Genomic DNA, 19,613 nt, shown 5'->3' with positions numbered 1-19,613 from the left:
CCAGGGAGAATTGCTCTGGTGTCATTCAAATAATAAAGTTTAACTGTCTCTTACCCGCATAAAGGCTATTTTACTGTGAACGTTTACGCATGAGAAAATAAAACAGGCAACCAACAGATCTAGAAAAATAGACAAGGCTGCTCCTATTTCCTTTGTAAGGCGCAGTTCTTGTAAAATAAGTTTGATGATGAGGTCAGCTTTGTGGTAGACTGTCCCTCCAATGCAGGAAATGTCTTGAAAAACACTGTGTCTTACTACTGGTACTGATTATCGACATTTATTTCTGAATCAAACTGATTACTCTCCGGTACACCTTAAAAAAAGAAACCCAAACTTTTCAGTCTTCATTTTGTTTTCAAGATCAGCATTTTTTATTTTTAGTATCATTTCCTGAAAGCCTGATCAATACTCCGCATAAATGTGTGCAGCTTGAGATTCACGTGCACGCATGATATGAGTTAAAATGTATGTGGAGCCTTAGATCAGTAGCATCCCTACCATGTGGGCTTGGGTGCAGAACTACAATTTGTTACTACCCAGTTTCTGGCGTTTTGGAGGCAGCGCTTCCTGCACTAGTACCCCACCTCTTCATACTCTCATAGAGACATAAAATGCCAGCAGAAATTACACTACTCAGGTGCAGGAATTAGAAGGGGTGGGGGGAACAGGCGAGCACAGAAAATATGGTTGTAAGTGTCCTGAGGTCCTCCAGAGATGGAGAGCTTGTCTGCAAGATAAGCAGTGTTGCTGGTCATGATAGTTGTGTAAATGATTCAGCTGGTTTGGAAGATGCTGTGGACCAGTTAGGAGTGGCAATGGAGTTCCATGAGGATGGGGGTGATGCAATAATATTTCGACTGGCCCTGGATGAGAAGTGCTGCTGTATTTATGAACATAGGCATTTACAGTACACATCCATTGTCCATTTTTAAAAGGACGGAGAATTTATCATAAAACGAATTTAACACCAGCTAAAAAATTCATTAGATGTCTTAAATAGTTTTAAAAGAAAGTAGTCCATACATGATAATTCAGGTCACACAATACAACTTTACGAGGCCCTTCAGTGGTGTAACAGCCTAGGTACTATTAAGGGAACACTTGGCATGCCTGATCCACATTGTCATTAAAAACTTGGCTGTACAGAAAAATGAAATACAGGATGCATCTGTTTGCATTATTCTGTATGCCTCCTTGTACATTCTTACTCCCAAATGTCTACAGAGTGGTCTTATCGATTTGTTTCGAGACTGACTATACAAGGGGCAAATAAATAATACATGCCCGGTTGACTCTGATCGTCCTTGGCAACAGGTACAGTTCTCATCCACCTTATCTCCTACTTTACACCATTTCCTTTGAAGGATTTTACAGGTAGGCATCTATACCTAAACTGTAGGTATAGTTTCCTTGCTAGAGGGGGTACAATTTCATCTATAGTATCCTCAAAGGATGGTGTTGGTTTAAAATCAATAAAAGCAGCCGAGAACGATCTTTTGCAATTTATTACATATTTGGTCTCCACAAAACCTCAGTAAACCACTTTAAGGCTAGTTTTATTAATCCAGTTGCTTCCAATATGCACTTAGACTTAGCCTCTGTAACATGACCTTGAGGGTACGCAGCCACAGGATCTTACTCACACATGTTGGTGTCATCAGTTCATGAAGACCCACTCTATAGGACACAAGTGCTGCAGTAAACCATAGCCGATGCCAAAACATGAGCAGTCTAAGCTGGATTTTGTGAGTAATTTTTTTCTGGGCCAGGTCTAGGTAGAGTGGAGTCAATAGGGGCATGCCGGGAGATCAACAATGATCTAAAAAATGTATGTTCAATTACTAACAGGTAGCTAGATTTAGTACAGCCCCACAGCTCCGCACTGTACAAAACTGCACCTAAAGCTTCAACATAATAAATCTCTAACGCCGGTGCCACCTTGCTAGATGTGGTTTTCCTGTAGTTTTTTTGCAATAAACACTGTATGTTGTATCAGGGATAACTGTGCCCTTTCCATCTGTGGGACCCACCTTAAATTCTTTGTGAGTTTCAAGCCGAGATAATCAAACTCAGCCACTACCTCTAAAGGAGCGCCACCCATGTACAACTGCTTTTTAATACTTAGTTGTTGATCTGGAAGAAAATAACTTTCATTTAGTTTTGGAGCTATTTAGCTCCATACCCCGTTCCAAGCAAAATGCCTGGAAATCGTCAACTACTGTTGGAGCCCCTGAGGCGACCTAGAAATAAGAAGTGTGTCATCTGAAAAAAGGAGAGCAGGGGCCCTCCGTCCTCTTATTTTTGGTGCATCACACCCATCCCTGCTCAAAGCCTTTATAACATCGTTTATGAACATGGTAAACAATGTGGGCGCTAACACGCATCCCTGTCTTACTCCTTTATCAATATGGATAGCCTCCATCAGTGCCCTGTTATTCCCTCCACCTCACTTGAGCAAAAGTGTCCACATGCAACCTTTTGAAGATGTTCAGGGGGGAAACCGGGACTCCCATTCCTTCAAGAACTTTCCATAATTTTGCTCTAGGGACCATATCAAAGGCCGCTTAGAGATCAACAAGTTGCCTTTGTTGATAATCACTTACCTCCAGTAAATACAAATGAAACGAAAGATTTGTTCTATAGTGCTCACTTGGGATCTGAAACCTGCCTGACAATCTGAAATGATATTCCCCTCACAGATCCAATCCTGGAGATGGGCAAGCACCTGTTTGCAGAAGATTTTTGGCAGGGAGTCTATGAGGCTAATAGGCCTGTAGTTCACTGGGAGTGCACTGTCCTCCTTCTTAAAAATGGTAACTATTTCTGTTAGCTTCCATGAGTTTGGGATTTCCATGCCCGAGAGGATACTATTAGAGAGCAAATTAATTAATATCTCGGCCCCAGATTTCTGGGTTTTCTCTATAGAGGTCATTTGGTATCCTATCGGGCCCTGCGGCAAATCCAGGAGCACAGGAATTAATTGCCTTTACAGTCTCACTAAGTGAGAATTTCAAATTTTCAGGCTCTGATAGGGCACTACTAGCTGATAACATACCGTTGCCATTTGCCAGCTTGTGTTTGTCTGAAAACAGCTGGCTAAAATGTATTACCCACTCTTCTGGCTGGACACAGAACTCAATCGTAGGTTTATTCCCATTTGAGGCCACAGTTGCCACTTTCCAAAATACTTTGGTATTCTTGTTAACCAGGGCCTCATGTAGGTTCAACCACAGCGAGTCTTCCCACTCCATCTTTGCTTTTAGGATGACTTTCTCTGCTTGTGATTTAGTTTTAATAGAGGCAAGGAGCTCACTTTTAGCCACACTATAGGCACTATTATACCATGACTCAGGCTTTAGGAGTAGTTTCTCTTTTCTTTTTGGCTTACACAAGACAGCCCTAATTTTCGCCCCTAGCATATCATGGGTTCTTACCATCACTTAATTTCCCGAACTACTAGGGAGCTTTGACAGATGTTCATAGTCCTCCGCAACAGATTTCTTGATGATATCAAGGGCTGCAGGGTTTTTAACTACCCACTCTCACCAAATGGATCGGAGATTGTTGGAGGAACGGAGTTCGCCAATATCAATGTTACCCCTGCTCCCATGATGTAAGGATGTTTTAAAACATAGTGTCATTCTAAGGAACTTGTGGTCGCTATCTGCTCGATTGATCACTTCCATATCCTTAATGGCGGGCTTAAGGTCGACTTGTACCAGGAAGTAGTCTAATCTGCTACAGTGGCCCAGTCTATTAAAAGTGTTTTACCCTGCCGATCCGAAGGACATCTACCATTAGTAGCTCTAAAGTAGTGATTTAGTGTTAATGCCAGCATCTGGCCTGCTTTTGGGGCCGTCTTACTTTAGGTTGTTCAAAGTGGTGTATACCCCATTGCTTATCTATTTCACAAGTTAGACCATTTGGAGCAGCAGCTATTGGTTCAAAGGTTGAATTAAGATCTCCTGCCACCAAGGTAAGGTCCTTTGCCCTGTGTTTCAAGAGCAGGTGCTCCAGTTGGTACATGGTGCTGGTTTCTTCATTTCTACCCTCCACTCTTTTACCTTCGTTGTATATTTTTAGACGTGGGCCAGAAGGAAAAAGAAGTCTGAGGGCTAAAATATCTTTCGAGTCACAGGCCAAAATGCTAACACCACAACGAAGCGTGGTTTTAATCCAGATGCCCAGCACCCCTGAGGGCCTTCCGTTTGAGGTCTTTGAGGCTTCCACACAAAAAGATGTATACCCATCTTGTAAAAGGGAGTAAGACACCACGTTTCCTGAAATAGGCATATATCAAAGGTGTCAATAAATGTACCCCTCTCCACGTCAAGCAATAGTTTAGCTATTCCTGCTACATTCCATGAAGCAATCTTTACCAGCGTGTCTAATGTAACTTCAGCCTCCAATAATGTAAAATTAGTGTTAGTGTTTCTATTAATGGGCACAGTGTTGAATTTAAGTACTATTGGAATTTCTTGCCTGTTTGAATGATTACTAGATTACCCTGGACATATCTACCTTGCCTTAGGATCCAACACCATTCTAAACAGCTTCAAACATTTTTGAAAAGGTGGGTGGACATCCATGACCCAATTGCACTGTGCAAGTGCAAGACAAAGCCTTCAGCACCCTGGTACTCCAAAGACCTTGTTGACAATAAACAAACCATCCTCAAGCAGGAAAAAATAGAAGAACAACATAACTCCCAAGGACTTTTTGAGTGTTTTAAATTGATTGAAGACAGTGTCTCTTAATTTTGTTTTCAAACTTGTGTTGTCTGAGATTATGAAGTCGGGGGCGTACCAACTGCCGAACATGGTGGATGCACAGTGAGAGTGCTTTCGGGCCGAGCCACATAATCCTGACATTTCTGAGTGAAGTGAGGTGCATCTGCATCTACTGATGGGCATCCCAGATACTCTGCACACTAAATAAAACTCTGATGGAGCTGTCGGATTGTATTTGCTGCAGATCTGCAGCAGCAAGATGGTGCGGCCTGGACATATGGGAGCGGCTGGGCCGTGGGCTTCTCCGAGAAACAATGCTGCAAACGGGAACAAAACTACAAAGCACTGAATAACCACAAAGCACTGAATAACCCAAAAAACGTTTCCGGTCTGATGTGGCAACTGGTTTGGGAACTGGCCCCATAATCACAGTACCCGAAAGGAACAAGCCACCAGGCGTGGCGGAACCCCAGCACGGCGAAGAAGCCACGGCCAACAGGTATAGGGAGCAGTTTGGAGGCAGGCACCCCAGGGCATGACCAGAGCCACATTTTGGGGCCCCTTTGACAAACCTTGATCTCACTGAATTACAGGAGACCGTAGGGAAGTGGCAAGAGGATCGTCATGGCCTGATTTTCTTCTCAAAGACTGTTAAGAGCCCGGAAAAAGGGGACTTGGCTGGGGCTATAGAAGGGCAACCACAGACTGAGCCTGGAGGCGAGAGGCCCCTCGAGAGAACACATAACCACACAACTTCAACGCAAAGGGTTCCAATCAAGAGTGATGAGGAGGGAACCAGCACTAACAGTGCCGGAGCATGATAAATACCTAGAGCCTTACACGGGCCTGTAGCTCTGTGGGCACCCTAGATGGACTCCGGCCTGTATCCACAGTGTGAACTGTGCACTCCCTGGGGATTGGTCCCTGCCAGAAGCATAACAAAGAGGCCTTGCAGTGGGTAAACACTGCACATTGGATTACAAAGACCCTGGGGCACAGTGAGTCACTGGACGATGATAAGACAATATGGATAAAAACAGGACTCCCCTATGAATTTTGGAGAAACAAATTGATACTAATGGCAGGTATGTTCTATTGTAGGGTACCTTAGACAGAGACCTGTGGTCCTAGGCTGTATATACGCCCCAAATGCTGATCAGTATAAAACAAAACACTAGCAACCTGGACTGCGTACCATTGGATGTTGGGGGAGATTATAATGCAGTGTTAGATATGGAACTGGATCTCTCCCCCCAGGGAACAGCTGCTACTCAACAAGCCAAAGCCCTCTGTATATGGGCTCAGGGTTGGCACTTTCAGATGCAGGGTGAAGCTGAAATATGGGCTTACTGGAATACTCATACTACTCCCCACCACATTAACAAAATGCCAGACTAGACTGTATATTCTGCTCCAATACCCTCTTATCCCAGATCACACAGACTACTTATCTTGGGAAGACATTATCAGATCATAACCCATTGGAGCTCTTCTTGACATGGGGACAAATCCCTACACCGGTCCCCACATAGAGACTAAACCCCTGCTTCTTGGAGGGCTGAGTCTTCCAGGACACTATAGCTACCTCCAAAAGTAATTGCTTCACGAAAAACACCAACATAGCCTCTTCTCAACTAATTGATTGGGAAGCATTTAAAACGGTCATAAGGGGCACATCTATTAGTGCAGTAAAAGAAGCATGCCAAACAGTTCATAATGAGCTAAAATGAGTAGAAGAGAGACTGGGAACTCAAGAACAAGCTGCCGTAACTGACCCTGAAAAGTTTCCGGAATCACAAAAAGCACGCATAGTCTATGTGGCATTACTATAGCACCTGAGCAACATAGACTAAAAATTATACACCTGGAGAATCCATCCAAAAGCAGACAAAGCAGGCACTCGAATTGCACAGATACTTCGGAATGCCCCAAGTCCAGTCCCCATCCTTGAAATGAATACCCCAACCATGGTTAATGTTACCACACAGAACAGCATCAACTCTGCCTTTTGTAGCTGCTACTAGACTCTATATGATGCCCCCCGAGGTAGAGCCGCAAGAATTAGACGATTTGTTGGACAGTTTCAATTGCCCCCAGTTATCAGCAGAAGAAAAATAAGACCAAGCAGCCCCAGTAACTAAAACAGAGATTAGAGAGGCTATTAGAGAACTCCTACACAATAAGACGCCTGGCCTGGATGGTTTACCAGCAGAGTTTTACGCTACTTTTTAGCCCAACTAGTTCCCATCTGGAACAAATGTATCAAACAGCTTTAAAAATAGGCATCCTGCCCTCCACTACAATGTAGGAATTAGTGACTTCACTCCCAGAAACAGTTAGAGACTCTAAAGACATCACAGGATACAGACCACTGTCATTATTAAATACTGAATATAAAATACTAAGTAAAGTGCTTGCTCGCTGATCACTCCCATTATTGCCACAACTTGTACAGACAGATCAATGCGAATTTGTATTGGGTCGCAACACGTCTTTAAATTTAAGACGACTATACCATGTAATGGATGCATCTCCTGATGAGCTCCAAGAAGCCGGGTGCATCTCCCTTGATTTACGCCAGGCGTTTGACACCCTCATTTGGGAAAGCATGTTAGTAGCCCTTATTAAATTTGGCATCACCCCTAAATACATACAATGGGTGACATCACCTACTGCGAGAGCATGGACAGGCATACACTTATCACAGACCTACCCCATACTCAGAGGCACAAGACAATGATGCCCTTTATCTCCAATACTATTTGGATTAACGCCCAAACTACTGGTACTGAAATTATGCCAAGACGCACTAGAATGGGGAACTCAAATAGGTCCATTAACCCATGCATTCTCTCTCTAAGTAGATGATATAATATTATGTCAAGAACCTCCATGGCAGTTTACATCCAATAGCTAATAGCTTTACACACTTTGAACGCAGTTCGGGGCTTACTGTAAATACAACTAAGTCACATGCATTCTTTCTTTAACACCTTAGCAGCTATAGAACGTCCAGCTCCAGTGCTGAACGTTCCATTGCGCAGGTGCAATTGGAACGTCCAACGGCCGACGGCAGCACTCCCGAGGTAGTGGTGCCGTCGGCTGTTGGAATAGGCGCAACACTTAAGAGGTTAAAGTGACCCGCATACCACACTGATTGCATTCGGGGAACTGATGCTTTTCATCCCGCCTACCACCTTTAAATACTTAGAGATCCACATATAGAGATCTCCCCAGGATCTACTTGAGGTTAATCTTCAAAATGCAATATACTCACTGCAGTCACAGGTGTCCTTCTGGATCCTTCTCCCCCTTTCTGTGGTGGGTGAATTGCAATATCAAAAATGGTCATGCTCCCATCAGTATTGTACTATTTCACAAATTTACCCATTGTGATTCCAGCTCACTGTTTTACAGCTCTAAAAACACGCCTGACGGACTTGGTCTGCGGAATGGGCTGTAGACGGGTGGGGCTAATGAAGCTGCAATTACCGCCCAATAATGGAAGCCTGGCTGTGCCGGACTTCAGAGCATACTGTTTAGTGAGCCAGTTGCAATGGCTGGTGTATTGGCTTGCTGGACGTCATCTACATGAAATAGGCTATACGCCGAATGTACTAGCACAGGTTACATTACACACATTAATGTTCCCTCTGACAAAGACTTCACTTACAACACCACTGTTGTTAAACATTGCTCTTACATACTGGAGATCAGCCCTGAAATATACAAAGCAAGCCGTTTCCTTTGCCCCGAATATTCCGCTTTTGGGTTTCCCCACTCCAACTGGAATACTGACAAGCCGTTTTATACACGTATGGAAACAGGCATGAGTGACAACAGTGGGAACATTATTTGGGAGAGAGATGCTACTTAACCACACAGACTTTGTCCACAAGCAGGGCCTCCCATATTCCTTGTTCCTTATACATGCAAATATTACACAATATGTCAGAATACATTAGTCTCCAAATGGAACGGAGCCTCCCACCCAGAAACTCATCCACTCCCTATACTTGATGGGCAATGGTAAGCATTTAATCAGATGGCTATACAGAAGTTTACACACACATTCTGCTGTACCCCTCAAACACTTAAGAGAAAAGTGTGCGCAGGAATTGGGAAAGGTGCTTCAAGATAATGATCGCTTTCCCCAGGAAAGTATCATGCACCAGATTTAAATTCATCCAATACATGCAAATCTGACACTGCACAGACTACACAATATGTTCCCAGAAGTGTTGGCAAAATGCCCAAGGTGTGTGGCTCCAGATGCAAACTTGATGCATATGTTATGGGTATGCCAGGCTCTCTCATCCTTCTGGACACACGTAACCGACACAATAAGAAAAGTAACAGGAGGAGCACAATGGGACACAGCGGAAAGCTGTATATTAGGCTTTCACCACTGACCCAAGAATCACAAAGTGCAAGTAAAATTTGCAGATTTAGCCCTACTTATTGCAAAACCTTTATGAACTATAAGTTGGAAATATGGTTCCCCACCAAGTGTACTGAGTTCGTGGGAAAAAGTAATCCAATGGGGAAGGGCAGAAATTAAGCACTCTGCAGAGAGGAGTATGGGGGATTATGGAAGATGCCAATATGAATGGATTGGGACATATTACTGGAATTTTGTAAAGCTCTGGATGCACCGATAACCTGAACAGTATTCACCCTGCCCCTAGCCCAATAACACAGACTGCGAACAACAGGTCAGCACTTTTAGCTAACACTGCAACTAGACGGTGCCGTACAAGCAGCGTAATAATAATTGCGTTATTTTCTCCTAGAAATGGTACCTGGACTATTCCTCCAAATCACTCAAAATAAAGACTCAAACTTTAGCAAATCCATTAGAAATCATTAAACTTGTCATGAAAATTGCCTGCATCTCGTGTACGGTAAATAACAGAGCACTAAGTACGGAGGAGGGGGAAATGTACATATTATATATTTGGATGAGGTGGTCGTACCCATGTAATGTGGCATGCTTCATCATTGACCACCTCATCCCACCCTGGTAAGATGATTCTACCAGAATGGACTCAACCCCTATTAACGAGGGAGTTCTTGAGATATATTAATCACCAGGCCAAGGCAGGGATCCAGTTAAGATTAAAAATACCGGAGGAGAAGCTACGACAGCAAGCAAGATGGCCGCATAGTCTCCCGGCTCCGCTGACCTCCATCTTTCGCTCGAAGATCCTGTCATCTATCCTGATATCCCGCCCCATATCCGTGTATATGAACTAATCTGCAGTCCGATGGAGCAATCCCGAGACTTTTCCGACATCGTGGAGTGGAGTAATGTCGAGGTTTGATTTGAGGCCTAACCCAGTCTGGAAGCCGGGGTCTCGAGTGCTGGTCCAGCCGGGTCCTAGTTGAACAACAGCGGACCGGTGAGGGCGGCAGGGTCCGGTCCATGGAACTTTCGACATCTCTTGGATTGCTTTGCTGCCGATGTGCTGCCTGGTCCCGTATCGGAGGTGAGAAGATGAGTGACGCCCGAGGCGGTGTGGCGGGGGTCCCTGACCCGGAGGCCTAGCGTTTGCATCGCCGGTGCCTTTGGGTTGGAGACTTGGCGCGCACTAACGTATGTTGACGATCTGTCCCTCACGGTTCATCCCTGCTCCGACTAATCTTTCCCCGGGGAGGGCGACTCTACGTGGGGATCACTATGCCTGATGCTATGCGGAACCCGGCGGAGCGGGCTAAGTGCGGCCCGTCATTGTGGTCAGTGCTGGCAGCCCTCGAGGCACTTCAAGTGACTCTGGAGGCCCAGGTCTGGGATCTGATGTCGGCAGCGGATGGAATTTTGTTTTTCCTTATTGTTTCTATGACCTTTTTCTCTTTCGTGTCTTTCCTTTTGCCTTTTCTTTCGCTTCTTCCTTTTTCAGGTCAGCACAGTGGGTCCACCCTTCTGTCAATTATCGACTTTTCTTACCTGTGCCTATACTTTTCACAGTATTTCAGTATCATTGGGCGGGCGCTTAACTGGTGCGAACAGTGATTGTATGTTTGTTTATCCTGAATTGTATGCCTTAGCGCCACTGTCTTAAATGAGATCGATCTAATTGTGGAAATCCTACTATTTTGCCCGCCCTTTATGCGACTTTGTGATATTGTATGGCACCTGATCCTTCTATTTTTATATTGTAAAAAGGAGCCTTTAGAATCCTGTCATTCGCATGGTATGTTCTATAGCCAGTTTTAATTGAATTCGTGGTGCATTCGCCTCCCGGGCGGCCGAGTCTTGTCCTAACTGACTTGCTGTGATGAAACTGATTAGCGGCCGGCCCTGGTGGTTGTAGGCCCATATTTGTAACTGGTTGAAGTATCAATAAAGGTTTTCCAAAAAAAAAAAAAGATTAAAAATACCTTAAGGTATACCACAGGTATAGCCATTATTTGATTGTACCTTAGGAATGGCAAGAAATAGATTTTCAAATCACTGGATGTCTAGGGTTACAATGACATCCACCATCTGACGTGCTTCTGCCCACTCAAAGTGGCAGATAACTGGCCAAGGACATTCCTCTGGGCCATCGGGGGATCTGTATCAATAGCATCTGATACTATAGAAAAGAAGGGTGTTTCCTTCCTTCCTTTGTAGCAGTTTTCCACCCTATTTAGGGTTGCCGACTTCATGGTCTGGTGGGGGTAGGCTGTTCTTGTAGTAACACATTCATCTTTGAGACATGCTTGATCAGATACCTACTCATCCCCTCATTCCAGCCGACCTTGCTCATGTTGGACGGACAAGTAATGCAGAGATTTGATAGTTTATGTATGAAGTCCTTGTTCTGCCAGAGAGGCTTGTAGATAGGTTTGAAGGTAGCTGTCTGACTTCCTGAGAGTAGGTAAGTATCTAATTGCATGTCAACAGCTTCTTGGCTTTGCGTGTCACTTGCTTACCTAGGGTACAAGATCAGGCGGAATTAAGGATGACAGTGATGCCTCCTCCTAGCCTATGTGCATAGTCCACACAATGGATGCTTCAGTCTATGAGAAGAAGGACATCTAGGATGTATGAAGATAGGGGTGTTAACTATGTGTATTTGAGGAAGAGGGCATCAAGCTTGGATAGGTGATGAGGTCTGCAATGTCTGCTGCATGGAGTATTGCAGAGCAAGCGTTGGTGAGCATGCATTAGAATATGTATTCTGTCGTTTCAGGGTCCGTGGTAGTTAATGGTATGTGTACAGGATTGGGTCTATGTTGTGTGTGAATGCTATGTGACTGTCTGGGCCATCTGCCCTGAGTGTGATTTTGAGGATTGGCAGTATAGGGTGCTGGGGGATGCACATGATTGTTGTTACCTTGTAGGTTTCAGTGAAACATGGGTTGTGACTCAAGGCCCTTCCCGGCCCTAACAGGCAATGTCCCTGTCTGTGTCCACCCTTTGATGGGGTCTCCTGGGCGAATGGACTCCCTGAAGAGTTGACTGTAGTATGGGGGAATGCAGAAAGTCGTGATACTTCCTGTGTACATGGATGATGGCAAATCAGTGATGTCACTTCCTGTGCAGATGGATGATGGTAAATCCAGTGATGTCATTACCTATGAAGAATGATGAGGGAAAATTCAGTGGTGTCAGTTCCTGTGCTGATGAATGATTGGAAATGAATTTGGAATGCAGTTTGTCATGTATAATGGCAAAGCTTTTTAAAGCTATTGGGCCCAATTCACAGAACTAACTTAAGAGAAAATCCAAAACTTACTACCACGTTGGTATTCACAGAAGGCACTTACTCATTGATGAGTAAGTGCCTTCTTTGAGAATACCAAAATGAATAAGTGCACTTACTCATTTAAGTATTCACAGAAGTCACTTACTCATCAATGAGTAAGTGCTTTCTGTAAATACCAATATGAGTAAATGCCTTCTGTGAATACCAAAATGAGTAAATGGTAGTAAGTTTAGAATTTTGTCTTGTTAGTTCTGTGAATCGGGCCCATTATGATTACTGCTTTATCAGGCATGAGTTTGTAATATGATTGTAACTTAACTGCTCTACGAAACTGTAAAGTCTTTGCTATGAGAGCAAAAGCCCTGCTACAGCGTGTAGCACATATGTAGCTCTCATCTCTATATCCTAGGTTGGTAAGATATAGATTTTACATTTTACACCCTGCCATTTCCAAGAGGTGATATTAAAAAGTATTGCATTGTTAAGTAAAACCTTTGTAAAGCATGGTTGGAGAAAACCTGTGCTTCCTATGGTTTACATAGCTTATAATTTAGGTCATAGATGGCAAATGAAACTCAGTGGAAATTTGGAGTTAGGAACAATGAAAATGCAGAATTTTGGAGTAGGATGGCCCCCATTCCTCATCTTTCATTCTTTCTGTGTCTTATTTTCTGAATGAGGGTACCTATTGCTTAGCACACTTTGCGATTTCGAAAAATAAGAATTACTTTAAAACAAAACGTGTTTGTTATTACAACTGAACTGCCAGATAATTAATGCGTTTTAAAACCAGTAAACCTAGATATCTAAATTTCACATTTTTTTGGGGGAAAACACAAGACGTTTTCTAAAACACACCAATTTGTCTCTTGCAATCTGACTGCGGATATGTTGTAGATTTCAAATAGGTCAAAATTGATAACTACACCTTATAGTGTGTGGTTCTGGAAAAAGCTACTGCATTATCATGTACATCTAAGAAATCGTCTGAACACCTGCTAAGAAGTTGGTTATTTTGAAAAATAAGTTGAAAAAAACGTTATTGAAAATAGCTTCGTATGTTAATGTCGTTCAAATCAACTTCTATGTTAAAAGTCCTTAAATCAAAAATCAGGATGCTATGAAACCTCAAATAAACGCCTAGGCCTTTAGTGATGACGTCACAAACAATCGTGGGTGCGTTTCAGCACATGACTTGCAGATGCTGCTAACAGAGGGCCTTTTGGTATGAGTAGTTATCTAAGCACAGCATATCCCTGTACGGTAAAAGCCATTAGGTGTGTAACACGCATCCTCCAAATCAGAGCCCCCACTATTCGTATTTGACATCATCACTTATGCAATGCCGCCGAGTTAAAGCTTGCATAAGACATTACTTTTCAAATTGCTTGCCTTTTAGTACCTTGACTCTCTTATTATTTAAGGTTTTCCTTGGATTGATGAAAGTTGACAGTTCCTTCACCTTTTTCTCATCCCATTCTAAGTGTACATTGTTTTCAAAATGTGTTTGTCGTACATGTAAAATATCACATGGGAAAAGATTGTTGTACCTTTTATAATTTTTAGCAAGTGCCCCAGCTTCGCCTCGTGAAATGATCAGCCTTAAAGAGAGGAAAACAGACTATGAGTCATCTGCAACAAATGCCACTTATGGAAGCAAAGGAGAACACACTGCCAGAAAAGACACCGTAACAGGTCGGAATAAAACGCAAAGCGTTGTAGCGATTGCAAAGATGCCTAGCACGTAGTAGAGTTTAAACGAGCAGTCAATGACTTAGCCTTGCTAGGGTAAACAGTTGCATTTCCTTAGTTTGTTACTATTTCCATTGTTTTGAAGTAAATGCACAAATAATCAACGTATTTGCCTACAGGGGGGCCCAAGACCCAGTAGCCATTATGTCACACACGTTCACCTTTCATCTGCATTTTTACTTTCTCTTTATATTGTGCGTTGAGACTTTTTTTATTCGGTAGGCGTGCTTAGATTTTCGCTTGATTTCTTTTACCCGCGCAGTTTTGCCTTTAGTAAATCGACAGTAGCTTTGCTTGACACAGATAAGAACACTTTGACATTGTCTGCTAAGTGAATGGAGAATTTGCATTAAAAGCACACCCATAACGAGTGATGGTGGAATTAAAACTCGCAGTACAAGGTATGCTGGGGAGAAGCTACCAAGACTCTCTGAAGGGAGAGCTCCATGTTCAGGATAACAGGAAGTGAAAACGTGAAAGTTTGCACTCAGTGGGGCCGTCGAATTGCTTGCTGATTCCTTTGTTACTTTTATATGGACGCGTACCCTCATTAAACTTATTAGTAGCAGTGCCTTGTGTTTTGAGATAATGCTACCATGAAAAGCCCCTGTAAGTCTGTAAACCGCTAGAGAACGAGAACCAGATTTATACATTGTTATTAAACTACACCCTATCATTCAATCATTGCCACTGTTAGCTGAGAGCTGTACTGGAGGTGGGTGGATCCTGTGCTATACAGTTGAATAATCTCGATTATTGCACCACAGGCCTATTGGCGTTTAAATAATTGGGTAGAAGTCATTCTTAAAGAAAGACAAGTTCATTGCATTCCATTGAGCTCATTGTGACGGTCAGTTGAAGAGGGCACCTAACATGAGCAGGCAGCATCCTCTAACCGTTTGTATCCCTGCAAGTTGTACTAGGTTTGTGGTAGGGCTCGCACAAACACTGGAGCCGCATGCAATACTCACAGCTCTTTTTTATTTACTTGGGAAGTGGGTGATATTGTTGTGGGTGATGATTCCACTACCCTCCTTCCCTGCTCCCCGTCTCTATCCTGAACACTCGAGGATAAGCATGAACAAACTACGCTAATACAAATTGTTAAGTGCCACATTGATTTAATGACACTCATTTCTAAATCTCCCGACCACTGTCCCTGTTTTTTTGAGGTTCTGCAAGCGCTCTGAGATCTTCGGGTGATTTATGCGCTCTACAAATGCATTTACAATTACAATTACAATAGGAACCACAAAGAAAATTAAAAGAAGTACTTCATTGCTGTTTTCAAAATTCCTGATTTCAAAATTCGTGTTTCGTTCTTGCAGAAGATGCAAATGATAATGAGAAACAAAAGTATTTGGCACAGATCAGTTTGCGGCTCCTCATATTTCTTGTGAAGAAACCCCTGCTGGTTCTGCCCAAGAGGTGGAAACCGCCTTAGTAGAACAACTGTGGACTTTCCCTGGTGGAAAATGACCCTCAGAAACATAGGCTTGTGAGATCGCCTTTCTGACCTAATGACGGGCCACCTGCATCAAAGTCCGGTTTTGCGATTCCTTATTTGCGATTTTTAGGGAATCGCAATTAAGGAATCGCAAAACGGGATGCATGATTTAAATCGCATAAAATTTGCGATTCGGTAAAAATCGCAATTTTTACCAAATCGCAAATATTATGCGAATTTCAATTTACGATTTCGTAATTCCCATTGATTTCTATGGGCCAAAAGGCCCCTAGGAATCAATGGGAAGGCATTGACATTTTGCGAATTTCTATTTGCGATTCGCAAAATGTTAATGCATTCCATGGGTGCAGGGGGGGGTCCAAAGGACCCCCCCCGCACCCCTGAAATGTATTTTGAAGTGCATGTTTCACAAACACATGTCCTAAGGACATGTGTGTCTGTAACATGACAGTGTATTAAAATGCAATTTTGAGCATTTTAATACATTTTCGCAAATTACCACGAGGTTCATCCTCGTGGTAATTTGCACCCCCTAATTGCGAATTCGCAATTTTAAAAGTAATCATGCATTGCTTTTAAGGAATCGCAAATTTGCGATTCCTTAAAAGCAATCGCATTTTTGGAATTCGCTAAAAATAGCGATTTTGCCAAAAATGCTTGATGCATCCCAAAAACCTATTTAGGAATCGCAAACGGCCGAATTTACCGATTCGCACCGTTTGCACTTCCTAAATAGGTTGATGCATGTGGCCCTAAGAGTAGGAAATGACACCTTTTGACCTTTATTTGCCAGGCCATAGGAAACTAAAAGAGCGCTAGAGATTCTCAAGTCTTTAATTCTATCTCATATATTGTTAGTGCTCATTTAACATCTAAGGTAGACAGAATTACGCTGCCTTCAACATCAGAAGAAACTGGGATAACAATCTCCTGATCTAAATTCAGGATCTGGTTTGAGATTTACCCTGTCTGGGAAAAATCTGAGATAAGGAGACGAGATGACCAATGCCCCCAGTTCCTCTAATCTTTTAGCTGATTTTATTGCTAAAAGGAACCCTAACAACCCGTTGGAGCAGCCCATTGCACCAATACTGTTGAAGGTGCCTGCCAATTCAAAAAAGTCTCTCTCGCAATTCTAGAATCTGAAACGCATCACAATCTGCAGCGCTCACACCCTTAAGAAATGTTCAGGGCCGGACTGGCATGCACGGCCGGACTGGCATTTGCGGGTACCGGGCATTTCCCCGGTGGGCTGGAGGGGTGGGGGCCGGTTTTGTGGACGCAGGGGGCCGCTTTTCTTACAGAGTGCCGGTTTTGTAAAATCGGCCCTCTGTAAGAAAAGCGGTAGCAGTGCTTTGCGTTTAACAACCCCCTCCCATCCCGTTACCAGGGCCGGTGGAGAAGCAACCTGCCAGGGCTGGTTGCTGGTCTCAGTCCGGCCCTGTAAATGTTCAAAGTGTCTCCAGTGCTTAGCGTAGGAGGCAAGAGTAGAGGGCTTTCTGGAGGCTTGTATCTCTGAAGCCACCAATGCCAAACAACCTTATATTTGGAGGGAGCACCTTGCAAGAGTCAGGCCATCAGACTTAGATCCATCAGCTGTTTCATCACAAAAGATTTGGTCTTTTGAGAGGAGAAGGAGAAACCGGAAGATGAAAGGGCTGTGCAGTGGACTCTCGTTTCACTGCCAGAAACAGCAGTCGACAAGGCCAAAACGGGGCCACCAGAATAACTTCAACCCTCGCCTCCTGAATCTTATGAAGTACCTTTGGGAGGAGGGGAATTGGAGGAAAGGCATAAGGAATGTCTTTGGACCAGTGAACTGGCATTACATTTATCGCCCAGTCCTGTGGAGAGGGAGTCCAGGAGCAAACCTGAGGGAGAAGGGCATTATTGAGGGAGGCAAATAGATCTAACCATGGATTCCCGAACCCTGCAACTATTTCCCAAAATATTTATTCCACTAGATAATAATCCAGAGAGGAGTTGATGGTCAGGCTGAGTCTCTCTGCTAGAACATTCTGTTTCTCCAGAAGATATAGGGCTATTAAATTTAGCACATTCTGCTCTGCCCAGGAAGAAATCTGGTGGGTAATGAAGCCTTTTCTCCTGTACCCCATGTCTGTTAATGTAACTCTTGGCAACTTGATTGTTCGTTCTCAGCACAATTGATTTCCCTATTAAGTGCGGGGAAAGGAATTGAAGTGCCTGCCAAATTGCCATTATCTCTTTCCAGTTAGAAGATTGTTGCTTGTCCAATGGAGACCATTTCTAACTTAATTGGATTCCCCCAGAAGTAGCCCCCTCCACTCGCATGTACCTGTGTGAGGACTGTGGGGGCCATATACTTGAATGGAGCACCCTTCACAGTGGAAGCGTGCACTGACAGCTGGTGTGCATGTGCCCAGTGAAAGCGTGCACCGACATCTGGTGGTGTGTGTGTGCCTGGGGAAAGCTTGCACTGACGGCTGGTGGTGTGTGCCTGGTGGAAGCGTGCACCGACGGCTGGTAGTGTTTGACGGCTGGTAGTGTGTGTGCCTGGTGAAAGCGTGCACTGATGGCTGGTGGTGTGTGTCCCTGGTGAAAGCGTGCACTGACGTCTGGTGGTGTGTGTGCCTGGTGGAAGCGTGCACTGATGGCTAGTGGTGTGTGTGCCTGGTGGAAGCGTCCACTGACAGCTGGTGGTGTGTGGGCCTGGTGGAAGCGTGCACTGACGGCTGGTGGTGTGTATGCCTGGTGGAAGCATGCACTGACAGCTGGTGGTGTGTGTGCCTGGTAGAAGTGCGCTCTGACGGCTGGTGGTGTGTGTGCCTGGTGGGAGCATGCACTGATGGCTGGTGGTGTGTGTGCCTGGTAGAAGTGCGCTCTGACGGCTGGTGGTGTGTGTGCCTGGTGGGAGCATGCACTGACAGCTGGTGATGTGTGTGCCGGTGAAAGCGTGCCTGGATGGCTGGTGGTGTGTGTGCCTGGTGGAAGCGTGCACTGATGGCTGGTGGAGTGTGTGCCCTTTGGAAGCGTGCACTGACGGCTGGTGGTGTGTGTGCCTGGTGGAAGCGTGCACTGAAGGCTGGTGGTGTGTGTGCCTAGTGGAAGCGTGCACTGACAGCTGGTGGTGTGTGTGCCTGGTGGAAGCGTGCACTGACGGCTTGTGGTGTGTATGCCTGGTGTAAGCATGCACTGACGGCTCGTGGCGTGTGTGCCTGGTGGAAGCGTGCACTGACAGCTGGTGGTGTGTGTGCCTGGTAGAAGTGCGCTCTGACGGCTGGTGGTGTGTGTGCCTGGTGGAAGCATGCACTGACAGATGGTGGTGTGTGTGCCTGATGGAAGCGTGCACTGACGGCTGGTGGTGTGTGTGCCTGGTGGAAGCGTGCACTGACGGCTGGTGGAGTGTGTGCCAGGTGGAAGCGTGCATTGATGTCTGGTGGTGTGTGCCTGGTGAAAGCGCACACTGACAGCTGGTGGTGCTTGTGCCCGGTGAAAGCGTGCACCAACAGCTGGTGGTGTGTGTGTGCCTGGCGAAAGCGTACACTGACTGCTGGTGGTGTGTGCCTGGTGGAAGAGTGCACCGACAGCTGGTAGTGTGTGACGGCTGGTAGTGTGTGTGCCTGGTGAAAGTGTGCACGGACGGCTGGTGGTGTGTGTGCCTGGTGGAAGCGTGCACTGACAGCTGGTGGTGTGTGCCTGGTGGAAGCGTGCACCGACAGCTGGTAGTGTGTGATGGCTGGTAGTGTGTGTGCCTGGTGAAAGTGTGCACTGATGGGTGGTGGTGTGTGTGCCTGGTGGAAGCGTGCACTGACTGTTGGTGGTGTGTGGGCCTGGTGGAAGCGTGCACTGACAGCTGGTGGTGTGTGTGCCTGGTGGAAGCGTGCACTGACGGCTGGTGGTGTGTGCCTAGTGGAAGCTTGCACCAACAGCTGGTAGTGTGTGACGGCTGGTAGTGTGTGTGTCTGGTGAAAGTGTGCACTGATGGCT

At 44.9% G+C, this 19,613-nt stretch overlaps 1 protein-coding gene across 1 annotated transcript in view; it reads left to right on the top strand.

The window, feature by feature from the left end:
- CTNND2 (catenin delta 2) overlaps positions 1 to 19,613 on the top strand; it is a 3,070,130-nt gene that overhangs the window by 3,001,208 nt on the left and 49,309 nt on the right. The window contains exon 23 of the mRNA XM_086965298.1: positions 13,991 to 14,119. Within this exon, the coding sequence (XP_086821424.1) occupies positions 13,991 to 14,119 (129 nt within the window). The remainder of the gene's footprint in view (positions 1 to 13,990; positions 14,120 to 19,613) is intronic.

The sequence above is a fragment of the Lissotriton vulgaris genome, chromosome 4_1 (assembly GCF_964263255.1).
Source record: "Lissotriton vulgaris chromosome 4_1, aLisVul1.2, whole genome shotgun sequence".
In the NCBI taxonomy this organism is placed as follows: Eukaryota; Metazoa; Chordata; class Amphibia; order Caudata; family Salamandridae; genus Lissotriton; species Lissotriton vulgaris.
Note: the sequence above shows the minus strand (reverse complement) of the source record. Positions and strands in the feature narration are given on the sequence as shown.